Source organism: Xiphophorus couchianus, chromosome 9 (assembly GCF_001444195.1).
Source record: "Xiphophorus couchianus chromosome 9, X_couchianus-1.0, whole genome shotgun sequence".
In the NCBI taxonomy this organism is placed as follows: Eukaryota; Metazoa; Chordata; class Actinopteri; order Cyprinodontiformes; family Poeciliidae; genus Xiphophorus; species Xiphophorus couchianus.
The window spans coordinates 2,987,966-3,011,876 of record NC_040236.1 but is presented as its reverse complement, the minus strand read 5'-3'; the positions used below and the strand labels follow the sequence as shown (position 1 = coordinate 3,011,876).

The 23,911-nt window shown below is 39.4% G+C and overlaps 2 protein-coding genes across 4 annotated transcripts; one reads left to right on the top strand and one right to left on the bottom strand.

The window, feature by feature from the left end:
• Positions 1 to 452: 452 nt before the first annotated feature.
• On the bottom strand, positions 453 to 6,438 carry LOC114151222 (DNA-directed RNA polymerase III subunit RPC4-like). 3 transcript variants are annotated; one of them, XM_028028306.1, is made up of 8 exons: positions 5,593 to 6,438; positions 4,774 to 4,817; positions 4,543 to 4,697; positions 4,313 to 4,437; positions 3,205 to 3,313; positions 2,249 to 2,511; positions 1,205 to 1,357; positions 453 to 780 (listed from the first exon to the last, which is right to left on the bottom strand). In XM_028028306.1, exons 1-8 carry the CDS (start codon positions 5,773 to 5,775, stop codon positions 649 to 651), a joined length of 1,164 nt encoding a protein of 387 aa, XP_027884107.1. In that variant the 5' UTR covers positions 5,776 to 6,438; the 3' UTR covers positions 453 to 648. The 3 variants fall into 3 exon arrangements, with proteins under 3 accessions (XP_027884107.1, XP_027884104.1, XP_027884105.1); XM_028028303.1 differs by having other exon boundaries at positions 4,774 to 4,820; positions 5,593 to 6,434; XM_028028304.1 differs by having other exon boundaries at positions 2,249 to 2,508; positions 4,774 to 4,820; positions 5,593 to 6,434.
• A 3,620-nt stretch (positions 6,439 to 10,058) lies between these two features.
• On the top strand, positions 10,059 to 23,911 carry ipmkb (inositol polyphosphate multikinase b). The gene is made up of 6 exons (XM_028027291.1): positions 10,059 to 10,594; positions 14,966 to 15,051; positions 16,291 to 16,387; positions 16,508 to 16,680; positions 17,949 to 18,030; positions 18,183 to 23,911. The coding sequence occupies exons 1-6, from the start codon at positions 10,393 to 10,395 to the stop codon at positions 18,977 to 18,979; spliced, it is 1,437 nt and encodes a 478-aa protein (XP_027883092.1). The 5' UTR covers positions 10,059 to 10,392; the 3' UTR covers positions 18,980 to 23,911.

The following is a 23,911-nucleotide window of genomic DNA, read 5'->3' as shown; positions in this document are numbered from 1 at the left end:
TCCGGTTGCTTTTGTTCGGCAGCGGTGCATTTCTTCTGACGGCGATAACTTAGAGAAGCCAGAGGAGATGGAGCTACTCACAGATTATATAATACTGTCATGACATGGTCAACAAATATGCCAAAAATATATAGTTTTTGTCAAAGTTACACAGTGCAGCTCTAAAGATAATAGTTGTGTGCTTAAAAATGTTATCATTTTGGGCTGTTTTTCTTTGAGTAATGCCAAATTACATCAATATGAAAATATGATTCAATGTTATTTAATTTTAAGAAGTGCTCAGAGAATGCATCTGTTTGTTAAAATTTTAGCAGTTAAAATGTGTTTTATGAATACATTCTGCCACTTTGCAGATATTTGAAAGCTTGATTTGGCTCAAAATATAAATGAGTGACAACCCCGGTGTAATTGGTGGATCTAATTGTAGAGGGAATATTCAGAACTCACCTGAAGCTCAGAATGAATCTTGTTTATTAGTCTCAAAAACATCATCAAAGATTTTTTAGATTTACTAGGTTTAAAGATTTCTCACAGTGAAAGTAGAAAAATAAGTCATCTTTATGAAAACAGAATGCTTTTTCAGTAACAAACGTTGAACTGTCATATTAGTCCAATAGTCCAGTAATTCACAGTCTGCAGACGTGAGCCTCATGGCTGCTGTGCAGTCGCCTGCCTCAACAAGGACTGGAAGTCGGGAGACAAAACCAGCTTGTGACGGACGTTTCCCAACACCGTCATGTTCCCAGTTCTCCCACCGGACAGACGGACCGACACCAGTTGCTGAAAGATTTTAAAAAAGCAGCATTCCTGTCAGAGGTAATGGGGATGGAAGCTGGAGCACAGGAAGCTTCAGCAATGAGAAGAAGCCAGGTCTAGAAAACACTCAGAATATTACTGAAATAATCAGAATATTTCATATTAAAATGTCATGGCAAACAGAAGGAAAGGCGTGGGAACATTTTAGATTTGTAAACATTTTGCAGAGCGAGGATCAACAACATCTCACAAGAAATACATTTCAATTTAGCCAACTAAACCTAGACTCAAAATGATTAGAAATGATTTAATTGCAAAAAAAAAAAGGTGATCTTTTAGTCCAAAGACCGACACTGAAACTAAATTCAAATGTGCTTTAATAACTAACATTGTTGCCATGACAGTCGATCCGACGTAATGGAATAATTTTGGAAACAGGAACACTGACCTGCAGGAAAGAAAAGGCAGCTCCTTCTGACACGTCCAGGATGACGTCACCCAGCTTTAGCTCCACCTTCCCTGACTTCCTGATTTGTAGTTTGCCCAAAAATCCCTCAGGGAATTCTGAGAGGACAAGGGAGCCGTCCATGTTGCCGGATACCTGGAGAAAGACGGGGATATGAGTGGACCAGGTGTCATGGCTACCACCTTTCAGGTTTCTGCATATTTTATTCCCATTTTTGAATTACAGGCTTTTACAAACATCTCTGTTGTTTAAAGTCAATTTAAAATAAAAACATTTATTTGGAATTTATGGCAGAGGCAGAGTGAAACTAAAATGCGGGAAAGAAATAAGAAGAGAACTCCTTCAGTGTAGTCATGGTAACCTGGTGTCCTCTCAGTAGTCTGCTTCCTTGTCTCTCATGTTGTGAGGACAGCCTGATCTAGGCAGAGCCCCTCCTTTATGATTCTTTTTTTAAAAATTGTATTTAACTGTGGTTATTTTGTAGAAATCATTTTCACTTTGGCATTACAGTTTGTTGGGGTTTTTTATTTTATTTTACTGCCATAAAATCCAAATTATGGTGATCTAGGCTAATTTTTCAAACCAAGGTTATGGCGATGAATACTTTTTATCATCACTGCTTATGCTAACTTGAATAGAAATGATTTTAAATGTAAATCTCTCAGCGGTGGATATGATGTGTTTCCTAATCATGTCCAACCCACTGATGATCAGTGATGAGCTCAACTTCAAACCTCATGACAAAAGCTTGTGATTACTTACAGTATATACATGTGGTTAATTTTGTTTTGTAGAAATTTAAACAAATTTCTACAAAACATTTTTACTTTGCTATTATGTGAGTGCAGACCTTTCAGGAGGGAATCAGTTAAAACCATTGTGGAATAAAATTGTAATAATAAAATAAAAATCTGAAACAGTGTGAAAACTGTCAGATTTGTGACAAGTTTATGCTTTTAGCTCATCAAGTCTGATGCGTAAGCCTTATTGGAAAGCATCGTGGCATAAAGTGCAGTTTTCACTCACTTGCTGTGCTGACTTTGCGTCTGTCTTTGAAGGTTTCCCTGACGCCCCTCCATGATGAAGGTCTGCTTTCGGTGCAGAGTGTCTGCCAGGAAGACAGTCTGGAAACTGCATGAAGAACAGCTCTTCTCCTCCTGAAACACTGAGTTCCTGCAGCATCTTCACCAGGGACAACTGCTCAGATTTCTGCCAGTCAGTCAAGAGGGCTGCTTTTCCATCAGCACCACAGTGTGGCGCTGTTAAGACCGGGAGGTCATCTTGACCTGCTGACAAAATGTAATGCACCAGTGTGAGCAGCAGGTAAGGAGAGGAAGCTTTAGAGTCACATTTTATGACACACCCTGCTCTTCTTCTCACAACACAAAACTTTAAATTCTGAACGACAGAGCTCCTTTATAGCTGTAGTATGTAACATTTATAAACAATATGTTGTTGTTTTTTTTTTTTTACATATTTGTTAAAGCTTTCACCAATATGAGACAGATAATCTGTGGAAACATTGAGCTCCTCTCCCTTCCTGTGGTCCTACTGCCATCTGCAGAAATGCAGCGCTCTTTGAGAAACAACCAGTCAGAACCAGGGGGAGAGATCAATTATGCCTGCGTTGTTCACACCCTCCCCCTTGGTCTCTGCTAAGCTACGGCTAAATTCCCACAGCGGATCTTGATGTTAATGCTCAGGCTAGTTAGCATGGGCACTGATGACGGCGGACAAGCAGTTTTCCTTGAATGGCAAGTTGTTCCTTTCCCATTAGTTCACTGAGCAGTGTGTACACAAGTATGACTGACAGCGCTAAGACCTGAGTCTGATTAACCTGGAGAAAACAAAACTGAGTTGCAAAGTTTTTGCTGCTATTTATTAATAGAGAACCGCCTGAAAGCTGAAAGTCCATGAAGACAGGAAGTAAAAGGAAGCAGAGTGGACGAGTGGAAGCAGTGAAACCCAGACTGATCTCTTACGTGTCGCGGTGGACGACCTGGGGCGCCTGGAGAAGCCGCTGGACTGATACAGAGGCAGGGCGATGGGGTTCAGGTGGGCGTCATTCCTCAACTCTGGATCAACTATGAACTGCAGGAGTAGCAAACACATTGAGTTAGAACCAGAGGATCTTTTACTCTAAAGAGTCCTGAGTTAACCTTTACTGTGTCTAATGCAGCACCATTAATCAAACGTGTTCAGCTGCAAGTAATAACAAAAACAATGGATGTTACAACTGGGCCACATTAGCTTGGTTTGAAAGTTGATGAAGAAATAAAATTTTTTATTCAAAGTCATGTCTTGATTTATTCCATAGTAAACCATTTATCCATTTTCTTACACACTTGTCCCTATAGGGGTCAGGAGGGGTGCTGGTGCCTATCTCCAGCTAACAGGTCACCAGTCTGTCGCAGGGAAACACAGAGACAGACAGGACAAACAACCATGCACACACACACACACACCTAGGGAGAATTTAGAGAGACAAATTAACCTAACAGTCATGTTTTTGGACTGTGGGAGGAACCCAGAGTACCTGGAGAGAACCCACCATGCACAGGGAGAACATGCAAACTCCATGCAGAAAGACCCTGGACCTTCTTGTTGCCTTGCAGCAGTGCTACCAACTGCGCCACTGTGCAGCCTGTAAACCAGGCTGCACAAATGGTTTTATTGTGATTTCACTGCTGATTCCGTTTGCTTCATAGCAAAATCGCCTCTATTTAAGAGATTTATTAATTCTGCAAGAGAGACAATAAACAGATCTCTGTGAAATAAAAAAAAAAATACAACTGATCGTTTCGTTAGGATCATGTTGGTATGGATCACTTCTCTTCCTTACTACATAAAATCATCATTTATAATCAGCTTTTTGGGTGATATTAAAATTAGTTTAGTGATCAGAAGCGTGGCACAAAAAGGGGAAAAAACCCAGAAATCTTTCAGGTGCTTTTCACTGCCCCTTCCAAAGCCAGAGTTACAGGTGTTGTTTTAGGTCACATGTAGCGCAAGTGAAAAATGAAAAATGATTTGAGAGAACGTGTGAATAAATCCTAATGGGCGTACAAAGCTGCATCAGGAATCACTCACGTCGTCTCGCTGCAGTTTACTGAGAAGATGATCTTCATCCTCCGACGAATTCTTCCCTTCTTTTTTCACGGGTCTGCAAACAGGAGATGTGGAGGAGCTCTGCAGGCCTCTGGCACCATGCCGGCCTGGAGGGAGAAGGACGACATCAACCTGGAGTTCATCAAGCCCAAATGTGCTCATGTGCCACTGAGAACGACAGGAGAGGCTGAGAGAAGACAGAGGAGGCCCACCTGTTCTGTAATTGGAGACACCAGGACATTGTTCAAAGATGGAGTGGGACTGGATGACCTGAGGTCTCGCTTTCCTCCCACCTCTGCTCTCTTTTCTCTTCGCATCCCTCTCTCTTTTTTCCTTTTTAGGAGCCACGGGGTTTTCTGCTTGCAGCCTGGGGAAGGTAGCTGGATCAAAGAGGGGCTCTTGCAAAAACCTGCCGTGTTTATTTCAGTTTAACAGTCACTCACTCATCTTTCGGTTTTCTCACAGCGTGGACGTTAGGCTCCCATGTCTTCTACAGAGCAGAGAAACAGAATAAATAGGATATAGCGTAAATATTTGTGTTTATTTAAAAATAAAAAAAATGCTGCATACATATTAGTTTAGCTTAGACAAATACAGATGAACTTGGCTAAGATTAACTTATTTGTACAGTAAAAAAAAAACAAGAAAGAAAGATATGTAAGTGGAGGGTTTCCCCAACAGCTGCATTCAGGGGAGGCCATATTAATAGTTTATCAAATATTGTCAAAATTTGTTTATCATAATAAAACTTTTTGATTGATCATTTTCAGGATAAATTTCAGTTATTGATGGTAAATCATAAAACAAAACTGACAGTACAATTGGAAATGCTACTTTTGCAAAAAATGTTTTAACCACTTAAGCATATCTGTAAATTCGGGCTGGACAGTGACGCAGTTGGTAGCACTGTTGCCTTCCAGTAAGGAGGTCGTGGGTTCGATTCCCAGCCTGGAGAGTTTCTGCATGGACTTAGCAGGGTGTTAGAAAAGGAATGGATATTAGTAAAAAAAATTAACTGCGGTTACCGTGTGGAGCTTAGTGATATAAATCACACTTCTTTCAGAAGAAGCTAAACTGAGAATGTTTTTATTAGTGGATTAAAATTAAAACTTAATCTGCAGCTCTTTAGATAATTGAACATGATTGGCTTTATTGTGTGTTATCATAATTATACCGTTATAATTAATAATTAAATTATAATTGCTTGACATTATTAGTGTGATTGTCGTGTTTCAGCAAACTGTCTAAAAAGCGGCCCCTACCTTTGTCTTCCTGACGGCTCCCCCCAGCGTCAGGTCCCTGGTTCTGAGCGACGGCAATCTGCCCCGCTGACTGGAGGAGCTCAGGCTCCAGACTCGGCTCTGCTCGGCGCTTCCAGTCCGCTCTGGCCCGCTTCTAAAGCCGGAGCAGCTCGGGATGCTGGCTGGATTCCCCGAATCGCTCATTTCTAGAAGCAGTTTGTTTCTCTCCTTCAGGTCTGACTTTGATATGACTGGACCTCAGGTTTCCTTCTAGTAACAGTACTCGATTCACTCAGTGTATAAACACATAATAACACAAACAGTTTTGTAAAGGCGAATCCAAGCAAACTTCGTCCTCCATATTACCTTCTTATCTTATCCTGTTTTAATAAGTGATGCAAAAAACACAACAACAAAAACAACAATCTCTTTGCTTCCCGGAAATGAATGTATTGGCATCAGATCCAGCTTCTACATCAATATGATGTAGAATATCAATATGCTAAGCCAAAAATTTCCAGAACAGCATTAGCATCTGTATTTTAGCTTCAGCCTTTAATTTCTCCAGAAAATGAAGTTATTTTTCATTTAAAATGGTGGTTTTCAAGAGGCTTCGACTGCAGGAAGGAAGCATAAAAAAAAAAAGAAAATACTTTCTATTTGCTTTTGTCCCTGGCTTTGAAATGGCGTCGATCTTTTCTTTCCAGAGTTGATGCTTCTCACTGCTATTTTTACTGATCGTTCAAAACAGCACACAGCGGTAACAGCTTCTTCTTCTTCGTCGTAGTTTTCTTCTTCTTCTGCTACTTGTTCTGGCGACGGCAGACATGTTGTGCATAACCGCCACCGTCTGATAAAGGATCATTTTGCAGTTTGTAGGACGATGCTCCGGGTACATTTTGGTGATTTTTGTTTACATCAGAAACCAGAAATAACAAAACAAACAAACAAACAAACAAAAACAGGTAATTATTTATTTTTGACTTAAAATACAAATTGTGAAATTCAAATATGAATCTTATCGTTTCTGAATCTTATCTAAAAGAGGTGATGGAAGTTTTATGTTTGTTTTCGTTTTCGTTTCATATTTAAAATATTAAAAATAGAAAATAATTTGGTTCAGAGAAACGAAAATAATAATTATATTTTCATCATTCTAAAAGCAGGAGCCTAATTCTGCGACTATCGTATATTGTGACTCTAGGGGGCGCTGTTTTCCCCCTTTAGACACCTTGGTTTTCCCCTTTAGGCAGAGGATGTAGTAAACTGATAGAAGTGGGACTGAAAATATTGTGTTATCTAAAGAATGTGAAGGATTTTAAACACCTACAGAAATAAGGGTTATTAAATACGATTGATGTTTAAACTGTTTCCTTAAAGTCCGTATAAATGCATATTTTCTATTAACAGTCATCAGAATAACTATGTCCCTACAGACTTCTCTTGTAACTAGGGAATAGGTTGTATAAAAGTATCTAAGTAAACAGCAGTAACATGTATGACGGCAGTGTTATTGCATAGTTAAGTACAGACAGATATGGGACATGAACAACTTGGAATCACAGGAACTGGCCGCTGATGGTCATTTGCTCACCAGGTTCATAACATTGTATTTACCTTTAATTCTAAATGAGGCTTTAATAAACAGAAATAGGTCATTTGTTCACAAAGTTGTTTTTCCCTCACACAGTGGTAGCCTGCCTGACGAGTGTTTCTGGACACACAAAGCTACGTCATGGTATATTCCTGTCAACATGGCCACAATTCATTTCGCTTGTGTCTTTATATTTATTCATATTAAATATGGATCAAAAATGAAACAAAAATTTTTATCAACAATTAATTCTGCTGAACACAATGAGTAGTCAAAAACCCGATAAAACATTTGCTCTAGCACAGCAGGACCTTCCTTCTGCTAATGTTTCCTTATAGACATGTTTGTGCATATCCATGACCCATTTTTCTTTTCTATATTTAATTTTTAACTCATCACTCCTGTCATCTTAATATTTCCTTAAACCTCTATACATAGATAGTATTTTTTATTTTAATTGTTTCCAAGTATTAACAATAACTTACTTAGTCCAATATGTCCTACTTTCAGTGTTGTATCTCTTCTTGTCTACTTCTTTTACTTTACCCATGGCACTAAAAACATGTAATATCTTTAATAAATGTCTTCATTTGCTATTTGAACTTTTTCACTCTTGCCACATATGGCTAATTTTAAGCCTGTTACTTCAGCTCATTCCTCACTACTTCTAACCATCATAAATATATTCTAGACTGATAGCCCTCTGGTGCATAATGATCTGCAAATTTGTTCCCGAAATTAACTTTCAGAGATATTCAAATATCTAAAGCCACCTTTCCATCTTAAATAAACGCAATGTTGCTTCGTAAATAAAGTCTGGTCTCTTGTGATATGAGCACAGAAAGCTTTGCATAGCTGACAGAACATAAACACTTGCTGAAGCTGCTGGAAAGTGCTTCAGAGAGGCCATCATTCCTGCTGTAAAATTACTATTCTTACTGAGAATGAACCTGGTTCTTTAGTAAGAGGACATGGCTGTAGATGGTGGTGTTAAGGAAAAAAACTGAAAACCAGGTGAACTACCTTGATTGAATTATAGACTTTGTTTAGTTTATTAGTGTGTTACAAAATCTAACATTCACAGAATATGGTGTAGCCATGTTTCTTCTTCTTTTGCCTTTCTGTTTAACAGCAGATGCATTCAACTTCATTCAAGGAGTTACTTCCCTCCCATCAAAACTAGCAGAACTTATGTTACTCCCTCACAGTGAACTGTCAAAGAGACATGTCTACCTTTATTTTACACTTTCACTTAGTATATATATTTTTCTTTTTTTACAAGATGACATCAATCTAAAACAAATGGACTACAAGCAGTTGAGCACAGGGAGCAGGTTAGGTTGGGCATCCAAGATGAATGGTCAGAAAATAATTCATTAGACCACAACAATTACAATGCCATGTTTTATCATAAGCTTTTCTTTAATAAACATGAATGGGAAAACATTTGTTCAGCTAAAATTTAATTAATTTCTTCCCTTGGAAGAATGGTGCAGCATGTATTCAGGCACACACAATGGTGTGGAATTCAGTTAAATTCAAAAATACTTCATATACTTTAACTTATGTTACTCAGGTTTTTTTTAAAAGTTGTCGAATAGGCTGATCTCCTTTAGCTGTTTGTACTACCATGGACCTGAAGAAGCCTCTGAATGTCAACAACATGTCATTGAATAACAGTCATTGTCCTTTATATTTCTTATTTTAAGAATCCTTCTTTGCAAGATCATCTCTAGAGATCCCAGAACAGAATCTTTGTCAGTTTCTTCAGCTTTCTAAGTCCGGGGTTCTCATGCTGCTTCCCCAACAGGTAATGCCAGATGACATGGCTCCCTCCACAACAGGCTTATAGAAGATATGCAGCATCTTGCAGTAAATACTGAAGATTGTGTGAGGAGGCACTACATGTTTTTTGGTAAAAGACATGGATTAAGAGGAAAGATGAAATAATTTGCTTGATTTCCGTTAACTGCAAAGAGCAAGAATTGGATCAGAGTATTTTGTATATTCAAACACTGTAAGAGAACTTTTAAAGTGTTTCTATGTGTCTGGGATCCAACCAAACCGAATGCAAATAAACTGGTTTCTACCACAGCTGCCTGGTGGCACATTTGCTAGATGTGATGTAAGTTTTCTTTGTCTACATTACTGCACCTGCACTTTCCAGGGCGTAGGTGAGATTTTATGTACCATTTCTTGTGAACTGACATTGTATGAATGAAGTGAATTATAATTGAAATGAGCTGTGATCTTCTTAGATGGAAGAATGAACATTTTTATATGAGGCATGAAGCTTGAATTAAAATTTTAAACAACATAGGCTATTGTTGAGCTTACTCTTAATACAACATAAATTTCAGGTCAGTTTTCTTCCTCTAAACTCAGTAAATCTCAGGATTTGAATTGTGGGACATTTTTGAAATCTTGCTGATCTGTTAGAAAAGATTTAAGTCAGGACTCTGTCTGGGCACACCTTCATATTCTAGTCAGAGGAAACATAAAAAGTTTAAGCTTATCAGGTAACTGGGGTAAAAAGGGAAGGAGTAACCGGAAGTCGATTTATTAAGCTAGTATTCTTTGAATTCTCCGTTTTAATTTTCCCCTTGACATTTAACTAATTAAATTCTTAAATAGTAAGGAATGCTGGAAATAGTTTTCAGTCACGTTTTATAGACATAAATGAGATATCGTATAATAATAATAATAATAATAATTAATAATAATTAATAATAATAATAATGATGATATTATTATTATTATTATTATTATTATTATTATTATTGTTATTATTACTACAACAACTACTACTACTATTATTATTATTATTATTATTGCTGAATTTAGATCTGCTTCGCTTGTCTTATTTTTTAGGCGACAACCGGAAGCCGACCCTGGCTCTGCTCACATTAACGGCAGTAGGAAGTGGTCAGGATGTGTTTGTGTCGCTGTTCCAGAAATGAAAATCATTGAATCAGCGTTGGACAGGGAGCTAAGCGTCCCCGCTGGACGCCGCGCTGTGTCACGAAATCTGTGCCGTGGCGTGGCTCGGTAGTTTACTGCCTGCTCTCCTGGTTTCACCCGAACCAGCCTTCACTCGAAGGCATTTGACATTTACATCAGAATTGTGTGATTGCGAAATGACAGCGGGAAACGCGAAGTGCTACATTGATGGCTTTCGAGCGTTACGTTAGGCGTTACGACCCAGGTCTGTCTTTTGAACTTTCGGGATGTCAGGAGCTAGCGTCATGGAGTCCACCAAAGCGCTCGGCAAACTGGAACTGAGCCCCGGATTGGCCGCTATTGGGGACAGCGCCTCCATGAACAAGTCCGGCCAGCAGCTTCTGGGACCACAGGACCACGCTCACCTGAACGGCTGTGTCCCACTTTCTCATCAGGTGGCAGGTCACAAGTATGGAGTGAAGAAAGTTGGTAAGTAAAGGCCTGTATATTAATAAACTGCATCTGTACGTGGCTAATGATTTACTAGTGGGGTAGTAAGAGTAATAGAAAACCAGCAGCAGTCAGACGTTTGTAGAGCTGTTTGCGGACGAATGATTCATTTAAAAGGATGTGGATCATTCCAGATATTTTCAGGAAAAAACGATGGGTGTGACCAAGTTTCAGGTCCAAAGCAAACACGGGCGAGTCCCAAGTTAAGTTCAGGCCATAAACTTTAATTGTAATCACAGTAATAATGTAAGAACTCATACATTGAAAAGATGTATTTGTTAGCCCCAACAACCAGAAGGAAACTTCAGAAATATGGCACATAGTTTTTTTTCCTGTTGTAGAACAACATAGAATTAACATTCATTCAAAAGACATTACAATGTTAAATTTAGCTTTCATTTACATGGCCAACCTGGGCAAGTGGCCTGAGAGATGTAGCATGTATTTTGCTGCAGCTTGCGTGTTGCTGCAGCTTACGTGTTGCTGCAGCTTACGTGTTGCTGCAGCTTGCGTGTTGCAGCAACATATGGAGAAACTCTGCTAAAAGGCCAGAGGTGTTCAATGGACCAGCAATGCCCCCCCCCCCCCCCCCCCCCCACAAAATCCAGAATGGATCCATTATTATGCTCTGTGTAAGATATCAAGGAATGTCAACTTAAAAGGCTCAAATCCAAGTGAAATCAAGACATTTCTGATTTATAGCAAGTCAAGACTCAAGTCATTGATTTCAACCTGACTTGTCTTGTACCTGGGGTCCGTACTGAGAGCTGGGCAATGTAGCTGAAAAACAAGGTATCCTATGTTTTTCATACCAAGTCCGATTTCTGATCTGAATTTTTTTCTCACTTTCACCTCTTAAAAAGTTCTTACAATGTCAGTATCAAATTTATTTATATAGCACTTTTAAGAACTGGTTTAAAACTGCACCAAATGCTATACAAAAACAATGAATAGATAGAAAATATTTTCAAGAACTTGCTTTTATGTCAGTCATCCCTACTGACAGTTGACCTGATTTTTAACTAAATACAAGTAGTAAAAGCGACTCGTAAAACAAGATGGTGGTCCCTGGGTGGCCTGGCTGACTTCATTCTTTACTATGGAAGGCCAAAGAGTGCATTAATGGAAAAACAAAAAATCAGATTTTCCAAAAGTTAATGCTTTGTAAACAGCAAATTTGATGAATTGGTAATATTGATTTGTTGGTCAGCCCCAGTCGTAGTGTGATTGAAAAGTTGACTGGACGGGTAGAACTGGGGAAAACCTGTGTTGACATGAAACAACAGAAATGTGAAGTTCACTCGTCTTTGATGACTTTCCTTTAAAGCATTAATATATAAATAACACGACCAGAATTTTCTAACATGTATGATTCAAACAACTTTCAACAGTTTTCTGGACTGAACATAGCTTTGAATTAAACAACAAAAACAAAACCCCCCCCAAAAAATTAACAAAATAAAGTTAAACCAATTTTTGCTTCTTCATTGTCCTCCATCGTCCTCCATTGTCCTCCAAAAGCAACTGTGGTACTTTAGCTAAAAAACAGCCATTACTAAACTACGTTAAATATTGTTCTAAACAATAGTACAATATTATTACTCTATTTCAGTGAGACGACTAACATGTAAAGGTTTAAATATAGTTCTTTAAAAGAAGAATAAAATCCGTTTGAGTTTGGGACCTAGGCTCTGACCTTGCCACTTCGTTTACTAAGTGAGAATTATGGTGAAGTTGACATTCCCAGTCAGAATTCCAACTTCAGTGGTGTTCTCATTGTACTTCCTACTTAGGACTAGTTCAGCAGAGCTAAACAAAATCTTTAGTGCAAAGAAAACTATCCATCCATTATGTTCCACTCATCCCAGGTCGGGTTGCGGAGCAGCAGCTTAAGCAGGGAGGCCCAGACTCCCCTCTCCACAGCCACTTGGCCAGCTTCTCTGGGGGAATCCCAAGGCAAGAGAAACTCAGGCTACTTCCACACAGCAGGCAAAAGCAACCCAAACCCAATATTTTTATTTGTTTTTGTCCAAATGGGACTCATCCAACTTTTTTACTTGAGTCTGAACGGCCCAATTCCAATCTTCTCACCCCCCCCTCCCCAAAATCCAATTTGTGCCATTTCCGTAAGTGGTACTAAATGAAGTGTCAAAGTTTTCAAAGTGTCTGGTTGGTTAAGCCATATTTTATCTGACCTTTTCACTCATTGAAACCAGAACTTCTTCTGGTCATAATTCTACACCAGAAGAAGCCAGATGTGGTAAATAGCTGAGACTCTGCTCAGCTTTCTGCTCCACCTGGAGGCGGCGGCATCATTATTACTGTTGGTGCGCTGCTGTGTGACGTCTACGTCCTTCTGCGCATGCGGGTCTCGTAAACCGTTCACACAGAAATCTCGTTACGATTGCACGTACTATGAATGACCATTCAAAAAAAAAAAAAAAAAAAAAGAATCGGATTTCATCCAAAACTTGGAATCGATCATTAAACATGCTTTGTGAATGTAGCCATTCAGGGAAAAAATGTGTTTTAATCATTCCATTTTTTCCAGTCTCACTGTATAAAGAGTTGCTTGCTCATTTCTGGTGACAAATACACTAAAGAATGAGGATCAGGCCATCTTGAATCGGTGTCAAAAATAATCATATTTAAGTAAACGGCTGAGGTAAGTAGCTAAGTATTGCACAGGGTGCGCCGCGGTAAGATCCAGGCTAAAAGCTACAGCTGGTACAAGCTACAGTGTCCAGCTGTTGTAAAAAAAAAAAAAGCATTTTTTATGCCTATAAACTTTTATAGACTGTCAATAATTAATCGGTTCCCTGCCAAATATTAACCAAGATGATAACATTTCCCACTACAGGCAAAGAGAAGTGCACAACTATGAAAGGTCTATCAAGTTAGTACAAAACTATTGACATTTTCTTCTACTACTTCTGTACATTATCAGCTTTTAAAACAGCTGAATATAAAAATCTTTATAGTGATGGCTTTCACTATAAAGAAAGACGGGACCTTTTCACATAGTTATGAGTTATGGCTAAGCCCCCTTATCCAGGCCTCCTTCCTGTTCCTTTAGTGATCTCAAAGTGGGGCAGAGAGTAAAAACCACAGTTCACAACAAGCTACAGTGTGTTTCCACATTGTTGTGCAGGCAGAGAGACTGGTTGCACAAGATTAAGAGTCAATAATGTTAATAACTGTTTTGTCATTGACTTACCAGGACGACGCACAGGTTTCTCTCATGTTTCCCAGTGACAGAAACATTCTCATGCCTTGGCATAATCAATGAACACATCAGAAAAGTCATTCAAGAAATCTTTGTTATATTTGAGAGTCCTGTAAATAATCTCCACAGAACACTGAGAGTGAGCCAGTTCAAGCATACTGGTACATCTCAAAATATTGCATAAAATTTCATCATATCTTGCCAGTCGTCTCAGAAAGTGAAACAGTCATTTTAAAGATATTCATTACACGCAGAGTAAAACATTTTAAGCTTTTATGTTTTTAGCAATTTGAATGATTATAGCTTATATATTTTTTCTCTCTCTCGAAAATGCTCAAAAACATTGGATTTCCATGACTGATAGCTCCCACCTGCAGGGGGCGGTATTTATACAGTTAAAACAAAAGGTCGCATTTTCATATAAATGTTGCTTAATTCCTTGCAGATATTTACACCACCAAATCTGTTATTTTGACTACAAAAAAAAAAAAAAAAGCTGGAGGGGTTGGTAAAGAGTACTGGTAGACTGTATATAAGTATAAAGATGGATGACTGGGAAAATATATTGGGTAATGCTAAGAGTTGACAGATAAATGAAGGTGGATATTTTATCATGACAATGAATCTAAACATACAGCAAAAGAAACTGGCATTTTCATAAGAAGGAGTGTAACCGTGCTTGAACGGCCTTAAGCTCCTGGATTTAAAGGTAATTGAAGATCAATGGAAAAACCCTGAAGACTTGAGTGTTTAGTAGAATCCTTCACAACCGCCAAGATGTGAATAATAGTTTCTCCATACAAGAAACATCTTAAATGCATCTTACCTTTTTGCCAATGTCCAATTCCTTTCCCGTCAGTCACTTGTTTTGGAGGAGAAACATCATGTTCAATAGTTGATCAGCCATCTTTGTGTTCTTCATGTTCCTGTCTGAGGTTATTCTTTACACCTGGAAGCTCAACTTTCCGAACAGCCTAGGGATAATAATAGATCAAAACAATGAATAAAGCAGATACTGAATTCTTTTGATGGTCATTAGCATAATTCTGTTCTGCATAAATCAGCATAAGCATTGTATTCATAAACATAACTGAATATTCATACTGTCTGTCTGTGTGCTGCAGGTATTTTACAACACCCAGATGGAACGGTCTTGAAGCAAGTTCAGCCTCCACCCAGAGGACCACGAGAAATGCAGTTTTATAGCATGGTAAATAAAATTCTCTCACTTTTTGTCCAGACAAATATTTCAGTTAGTTTGTTTTGGGGGGTTTGGAAAAATGAAACAGATTTTTGACTGGATTTTTGGAGTGGACTGGTGTAGGTTCTCAGCCGAGTGCTTCAGTAGAGGCAATTTGGACTTCTTCCCCTGTCTCTGGGAGACTTTTCACCTCTAATTCAAAAGATGGCTTTAGTTCTAAACATGGTTGGAAGTAACATTCTTTTAGATTCAGTCAGAACCGTCGCAGTAAGAGAATGGCTTCAAGCTGCTCCTGGATAACAGAGATCCTCACCTGATCTCTGCGTCTGAGTCCAGCCAGCTGCTCCTATCTGGAATCTTCTCCTGTTCATTGTGATCCACTTCTTAGGATCCTAGGAATCTAGTTTCAGCTCCTGTCCCTAAAGGCTCATTCACACCAACCTTGGTGAATCGGCTTTAGTGGAACTCCAGTCTGTTTGTCCAGAAGGTCTGGTTGGTTTGGTGAGGTGTGGAGGACCTAAAAAGTGAACTCTGGTCTGCCGACAAACCCAGGAGTCGGTTTGATTGAAGTGAACTCTGGTGCGGTTCAGTTGCATAGGTGAACGCCAAGCGGATATATCCATTCCAAAAGCAGGAAATGGATTATAGGGCAAGCCATTCTGGGTAAATACAACCAAAACAAACACGAGAGTCTGACTTTAGCGGGAGAAATGGCTCATAGTCTTTTACCAAATTTAAAAGAGAAATCATTTCACCACTAAAGTCTGACGTCACTCCATTGTTGTTCACGTTTTGTGAAGGAAGTTGTGCTGAGTGTCTTCTTCAGAGGCTTTTGTGTTCTTTCCTTCAGTGGTTCTTGGTGCAGCGCCCCCACAGGTGACATGGGGAACATGTTTTTCGAATGGTTTGGATTGTCTAACACAGTGTAGTGCGAAAGAGAATCGCAGCAGCTGGAAATGGAACAAAGGTTGTAGTTTTGGTCCCCAGTAGAATCGTGTCTACCAGACCGTCAGGTGTGAATACACACCAGGTTACTTGAATATTTATTGGAGACCAAAAAAAACTTAATGACGTTAAAACTGCTGATAGTTCTGTTCTTATTCTGTCACAATGGGATGTTCTCTTTGGAGAACATTTCAAACATTTCCATATGAGTCAAAGCTGTTTCTGCTTCTGGTCTGACAGTACGGCATGAGTTTCATTGTGTGTGTGTGTGTGTGTATGTGTGTATCTGGATGTTCATCATAGGTGTTTGCAGAGGACTGCTCTGATCCTTGTCTGCTGGACCTCCAGAAACACCTTCCCAAATATTACGGCACCTGGTCGTCTCCTGACAGTCCAAACGGTGAGAAACAAACTATGGCCTCATCTCCTTTTCACAACTTCACAGTTCATGCTAAAAGGCCTCATTGACTAAAGGAAACTAATTTCTATACGATGACTCTTTGTGATGTCATTGACGCAGAGCTCTACCTGAAGCTGGAGGATGTGACGAGTCGCTTCAACAAGCCGTGCATCATGGATGTGAAGCTGGGCCGCAGAAGCTACGATCCGCTCGCTTCCCAGGAGAAACGGGAGCAGCAGATCAGAAAATACCCTCTGATGGAGGAGATCGGATTCCTGATCCTGGGCATGAGGGTCAGCTCTTTATGTTGGCTTAATAACTGACTGAGTATAAATAATATTTAGAATGATATTTTTTCGCCATGTGGAGTTGATCTGCAGACCACAACACAATATATTTATTTTCATCTTAAAACTTCTTAAGCATAAAGCTGTTAAGGGTTTTATATTGTAGAGATGGTTGAAATGTTGCTAACAAATGATCCAGATCTGAGGTGAGTCCAGCTGTACAGTTAGTGTGACTCGACCCAGACTGCAGCTGATCATGTAGCATGTAGCATACTTCAGGAGGAGCTCCAGAGTCTGGACATTTGGCCAAAAGCCTCTCCACAGCATCCACCTCTTCACAGTGATGCCACATTTTACTGATGCTGTGAGGTTTACCTGCTTTAGCTGTGTTAGCAGTGTTAGCAGCTGTGTTAGCAGCTGTGTTAGCAGCTGTGTTACCTGATGCTTCAGCTGCCTTGTCATTTATAGAGCTAAACGTATCGACGACTTTCTGCTGCAGTTCATTTAGCCTCCTGTAAAAAAAAAAAAAAAACAACCTCTCAGACAGTGGAGCCTCTTCAGATCCAAAGCATGAAAACTCTATACTTAATTTTTTCTTTATTTTGCTTGGTCCAGCTTCAGTAAGTAAGTTTTATAAACAATAATTCTAATTTTTTAAAACATTTTTGTTAAAATATGTCTTGATGGGCGTGCTGTGGGGGCGTAGGTAATAGCGTGACCCTCGTTTGAAGGCCTTGAGTCCTCGTCACGGGTTCGACTCCCGGACCCGATTATATTTGCTGCATGTCTTCCCCCCTAACCTTCCCCCTTTACTGTCAGCCTGCTGTCGTATAAGGGACACTAGAGCCCACAAAAGACCCCTGGAGGGGTAAAAAAAAATATGTCTTGATGTCAGAAACTCTGTCAGAAATAACCAAGATTGACTAGCACATTGACTAGCACGTACACTGGCACGACTTACAGCGCTAAGACCCTCCTCCTGTCTCTGATTGGTTGTTTCTGACAGAGTGGTGTATTTCTGCAGATAAGCGTAGAAAGTCAGGGAGATGTCAGAGGAGCTTGATTTTTTATTTATTTATTTAGTCTCATGTTCCACTATCACAATGTGACATTAAAAAACAAAACATTGTTTATAAAGTTATATACTGCAACTTTAAGATTAAATTCTAGTTGTGCTTTTATAAGGTGGTGTTGAAGTAACGCCTGGTGGCCCGCCAGGCTGATAATAAACTAAGTTTGTAGAAAGAAGTTGATGAATCCTTGCTGTTTTTCAGGTGTATGATGTTCGCAGTGAGACGTTCAACTCCTACAACCAGCACTATGGAAGGGCCCTGGCTCAGGACACGGTTAAAGACGGTGCGTTTGTTCATCTTATCTTATTCTCACACTTCTATATTTGCCTAACTATTTTCATGAGTAGCAATTCAAACAGACAACAACTTTAGTTTTAACAATTGAGACAAAGACAGCCAATAAGCTGTCCTTGTGTGTCCGGTGTTCCTCTGCAGGTTTAGCTACGTTCTTCGAGAACGGCGTGTGTTTGAGGAGGGACGCCGTCCGGGCCAGCATCTGCAGGGTGCAGCACATTCTCAACTGGTTTCACTCCCAGCACCAGCTGGCCTTCTACGCCAGCTCCCTTCTTTTCGTCTACGAGGGTCTTCCCTCCTCTTTCACCTCATCCTCCCGGTCATCTCTCCTCATCGGCCCATCAGTCGGCGACGCCGTGGTGAAAACCGCCCATTCGGTGCTGGTTAGCGATGGCGGTCAGAGGCAGGAAGAGGAAGCGGGTCAGCAGGAAGCTGGACAGGAAAACAAGCTAGCCGAGTACAACAACAACACCGAGGTGGGCGTTTTATGGGACAGCAGCATCTCCACGGTTCTCACCAATCACAGGAAGGACGGGGACACGCCCTGTGTCCGGGGTCACCACCACCTCAGCAGGGTGGACGATGTAGTTGCCGAGGTAACGAGAGCCTCCGATCACGCTCCTGCGCCGTACGAAGAAGACAACACATGTCAGAGGAAGGCCGACCCGAAGCTGTCGCCGAACGGGAACAGAAACCAGGATGGAGACAGAGGCAGGACAGAGGAGGACGAGGACGGGCTGGAGGGACAGAGGGGGACAGATGGACAGGGCGGGACGGGAGACGCAGCCGTGGAAGTCAGAATGATCGACTTTGCTCATGTTTTCCCAAGCGATAGCCTGGACCACGGCTACATCTACGGCTTGAAACACCTGCTGACGGTGCTGGAGCAGATCCTGTGTGACGCCGCTCAGAGCGCGCTCAGTCCGCCTACCTCCTGAAGTCCACAACCAACCACTGTGTCTTCTTCTCAGCTAACGCAGAACTGGAGCAGACTGAAGTCTGATGGATGAGCCGCCATTGATTCTTCTTATCCTGATGGCTTTAGCTGCATTTCTGTTAGTGACTGCGTCCCGTATTTTATCACAGGTTTTATTGTCGTGAACATGCGTTAGCGCCTCAGCTTTTGGTTGTCTTAGAAAAGTTCTGGATAAATAATATTTTAAGTTATAAAAACAGAATGCAGCCTGTATTTCCCACAACTTGTGGGTTGTTTCTCTGCAATTTAATTCCACAGAACGTACCACCTGGAAGTCCCAGGAGTTCATCCTGCATCTATACTACATGTTTCGACGCCGTACCCTGATTCCAGCTGATTAGGTTCCAGCCCCCCCAGTCCCCCCTCCTCCCAACACCCTGTAAGTTGTGGGATGCGCAGGCTGCATTACGACCTGCTACCTTCATATCATCATCCCCTGATCACTGGAAAGTCTTTTATTTTTAGCATGCTTCAAATGTGCAACATGTTTCTGTTTTTCTCATCTCTTTATAAGATATGTGTTCTATAATATCACTTTACATTATGCAACTGTATAAGCTCTATTTTGACAAGATATAATGAACTAGTGACGTTTTCAGACTGTCTGGCTCTGTGTCAGGCACATAATCAACTCCTAATGCAACTCCCAGTCTGATCACCTGACTAATTATTCATTCATTCATTCATTCATTCATTCATTCATTCATTCATTCCAGAGGAATTAAAAACAAAGCTCTATCAGGAATGGAGTTATGCTGCTACTGACCTGATCCACGTCTTTAGGAAAAAAACCAGATCTGTCAGTCTTTCATCAGATCTGTTTGAGTTTAAATCGCTTTCAGCTGAGAACTGGACTGACTTTATATTTGTTTACAGGAGAAAGCAGGAGTGAAAAAAGGTAAATCAGGGGTTTGATCAGCTGTCCATGAATAAACTGCAACTCATTTCTTAAAAGCTTAAAGGAGTCAGTGGTGGAAAAGACTCGGAAAATGATGATGTTGGAATCAGATGTTAATTTAGTGCTTTTCTTTAAACCACTGACGACTAACTCAGGTATCCTCCCTATCTCTTTAGTGTGTGTGTGTGTGGGCGTGGGTGTGTGTGTGTGTGTAAATCAATGCTATATGCTGTATAACTGGTGGTCTTTCTACTTGATGTTGGTTGATTTTTATTTTTGTAATCTCATGGCTAACCGGATTTCATTGCTGTTGACCTTGACCTTGTTTTAAACTTTTATATTTGATTTTCATTTTTACCTCTTGACAGGAAGCTTGATGTATTTACCTTTTACTGTTGCTGTGTAAAACGTTTCCTTTTGGAATCATCTCTCCTCCTTGCTGGTCTAATTTTTCTCTCCGCCTCCAAACGATGTGAGGAACAGGAAGTATCTGACGTTCCACTGCTTGTTTCTGTTTTAGAGTTGCAATATTATTTCAAAAAGCCTTTAAATTAAACTCACCAATTGATTTCCACTGAGGTTCGTCTTGAAACGAACACAGCTATCAGTTGGAGATTATTCCACTCTGTGGAATTATCTCTTAGTTATTATTAAAGGTTATTCCCAAACGTTGGATTTGGGATTTAAATCCTCTTTCTCTTGGTTGTTGTAAAGGAACTTTTTATACTGTTCTGCTTCCACACTGATCATTTAGACTTTCGGGCGGTATGAGGACGAAATGGGAAAAACTGCTCTTAACCTGAATGAAGCTGGTTAACAGTCTGAATGTGTTTCAATGAGTTTTCTGCAGTAATGTGCTACTTTTTATGAATGAAAACACTGAGCAGCCCTTAGTTTTGATCTAATCTAACTATTTTACCAAAGTTGGAACGATGGCTCATCTCCCACTTTGTATACATGTGACAGTTCTACTACTGTCAAGCCATGTCTAACAAAAATGGCTGAATAAATTTAAAGACCAAAGTTGTTGTTTTTGTGAACAAATGCATATGTAAAGCCCATCATAATGTTGGGCTTTACATATGCCCAACATTATGATGGGCATATGAATTATTTACTTGAATTATTTACCACCAATTATTGTTTGCCCAATCTAATTTATTTTTATGTATTTTCTTTTGTAATTTCTAAAACTCATTAAGTCATTTCTTAAAATGTTGGAAGCTTTTAGCTCTTGGTCTGCTAAAACAAGATTCTGAAGCATTTCACAATATTTGTTTTCTATATCATTTTCATATCAAAAAGCTTTAATCTAAAGTTTATTTATATATCAAGAAATAATTCAAGTCTCTTAAAGAAACATGTCATAGTAGGAGTTGGTAAAAAAAAACAACTCAGTTCATAGGTGGAGTTCTTGCTGTAAAAATCTCAGTTCAATCTACAGAAAAGAAACGTATTCTCCCATCTCTTTTGGAATAAAATGTTTGTGTTTACCAGCTCTGCTGCTGACATTTGGATAAACAGACTTGATCCGCTGCAGAACACCAACTGCAGCTTCCTGCAGGTTGTCACATGTTGCCATCAAGTTCTCATTGATTTCTGTTTGGAATTTCATCTATGTTGGAGACGCTGCCATTGTCTGTGATGTAGCGTGCCCCATGTTTTCTCATATTATTGAGTTTGTTTACTGTGCCATGGCATATTTAATACTGTTGGGTTTTCTGTGCCCTCCTGTACATTCAGATCTTTTGGAGCCATTTCTGCTCTCTGGGAACGGCGACTTCAGAGAAAGAAAGCAACTGTCAGGAATTCCTGCGGCAGCTGAACTTTGTTTTCGGGTTATCACGCGTACAACTGATGTTAGTTGGGCACCAAATAACAGTGAATGGATGGTGAAATGATAAAAAAAATGTCTCTGGATTTTCTTTATTTTGAATAATTTCTTCAACAGATTTTCCCCTGAGATGAATTAAACCGCATATATTTCACATTAAGGGGACAAAAAGTTTTGATCTGATTAATGCTGGTCAGATTTTCCACAACACAAGGCAACATTTTAACAGGGTGAAACCTTTTGAGAGCCACTGTACGTTTAGTTTTTGTACCACTGTTAAAACACTGGAGATGCTTTTTAATGCTATGGTAAATCTCAGTGCTTCAGTCCTGTACAAAGCCACATCATTTTAACCCGCGACAATGAATTAATGTGATGCTAAACTTTATTCAGTAATTGTTTTAACCTTAAAAAGACTGAGATGTTATGTTTTCCCTAATATGGCTATTTTTAATAAACCTTGTCTTTTGTAATAAATAAATCTGTGCAAAATGTTTGTCTTCTTTTAGGATGTTTTCCAGGAATTACTCAAGTTGTACCGTTATTTTTATTTTTCCTCCATGGGCCAACTGGTTTAAAGCTGCAGTCTCCTGTCTTCATACTCTGGATGATGTGCTGATAATATGATGCTGTGTGTGAGCAAGCAACTTTCCTCACAACCTGATACAGTCTATTTTTTAATCACTGCTCTGATACAAAAATGTATTTGAAACCAAATCTTTATCGGTCAAACATTTTTAAGAGGAGGGGTCATTTGGACCCCACTAGATATTTCTCCTGTGTGAGGCATGGCAGGGCCACGTGTGTCTTTCTGCTTGTCTTTGTGTGACTTTGGCAACTGATGGTTTGACGAGACACCAAGGCCTGTCACGATAACAAATTTTGATGAACAACAAATTGTTCCAGGAGTTATGATAAAAAATGATGTTTTGAGACAATGGTAATGGCAAAATAATAATGCAAGAACACATTCTCAAAGATCTGTAAACTTTAAATTCTTATAAACATTTAACTCTGGAACTGGAAGACATTTTAAATATCCAAAATAAACAAAACAGCAAATAAAATGAATTTTGAAGACTTTGTAGACAAAACTGTCCTTTGAAAATAAGAGCTAATTGAGACCAAACCACCAAACTGAAGACTTTTATCATCCAGTTTTTGTTAGAGAGGAAAAAAGAGAAATGATATATCATGCCAATGGAAATTGAGTTTAATTTATCATGCCATTGATTTGATTATTGTGACAGGTCAAGGGACATGGCTCCTACTCCTCTTCTTCATCCAGGTTGTCTCAAGGCTAATATATGTAGCGGTTCTGGGTTCCAGTTTGCAGTAAAGTGGAAGGATAATGAATAATGATTTGAATTATGAGTCATTTACTAGATCTGTGAAACACAGTTACCAGAAAAATGGTAGGTAGTGTAAAATAAAGGAGTCTATCTTCAAAATATTTTATTATGCAATGCAATCATAGAAAATATAATTTTGACTTGATTGGAAAGTCATTCAAAATATTTAATAAAACGTATTCCTAAATATTAATAAACAGAACAAAGACATGGTTGAGGCTCCTGCACCGTGTGAAGAGGTGAGGGGTAAACCAGCTAACTGGGGCTGACAGGGAGAGTTAGCCATGGCTAACATGGGATTCTGTTGAGAGGATGCAACCTGTCAAGCACAAATATAGTAAAACTTTTTTTTTTCTCTTGCAGTTAAAGTGAAACATTTCATACCTAATCTGCACTAGGTTGTAGTGTTTTCAATTGAAACGTTCTGCAAATATGTCAATATGAACTCCCTTTCTAAGAGCTAGAGAAGATGAATCCATTAACTACAGAAAAATGCCAGAAGAACAAAAATATTTTGTAATAAACATTCCTTGAAATAAGGTAATTTCACCTGGATTATTGGCACTAAATTATCATGGTTTCTTCTAAAACTTGTTCTAAATGTAATTGTTTATTATTAACAATTCACTTTAGAAAATAGAGCAATAGGAGCAGGAAGCCAGTTTGGACAGAAACTGGCTGTTACCCTAACCGCATTCTGACACCTGGTGTGATGTATGGATTGTACTGAACCAGTTTGACTTACTGTATGGTCCCCTGAGATGGATTTTGTTGTGAGTAGGCACTATACTATTTAAAGAAAGTGGAATG

What these genes read in the sequence shown, in the direction of transcription:
- ipmkb (XM_028027291.1), top strand. Translation starts at nt 10,393, where the DNA reads ATGTCAGGAGCTAGCGTCATGGAGTCCACCAAAGCGCTCGGCAAACTG. An exon ending in AAATGCAGTTTTATAGCATG is followed by an intron (nt 15,052 to 16,290) that starts GTAAATAAAATT and finishes TGTTCATCATAG; the next exon opens with GTGTTTGCAGAGGACTGCTC. An exon ending in GTCTCCTGACAGTCCAAACG is followed by an intron (nt 16,388 to 16,507) that starts GTGAGAAACAAA and finishes TCATTGACGCAG; the next exon opens with AGCTCTACCTGAAGCTGGAG.
- LOC114151222 (XM_028028303.1), bottom strand. Translation starts at nt 5,775, where the DNA reads ATGAGCGATTCGGGGAATCCAGCCAGCATCCCGAGCTGCTCCGGCTTT. An exon ending in CAGGTCGTCCACCGCGACAC is followed by an intron (nt 2,512 to 3,204) that starts GTAAGAGATCAG and finishes ACATTTTGTCAG; the next exon opens with CAGGTCAAGATGACCTCCCG. An exon ending in CTGCCTTTTCTTTCCTGCAG is followed by an intron (nt 781 to 1,204) that starts GTCAGTGTTCCT and finishes AAAATCTTTCAG; the next exon opens with CAACTGGTGTCGGTCCGTCT.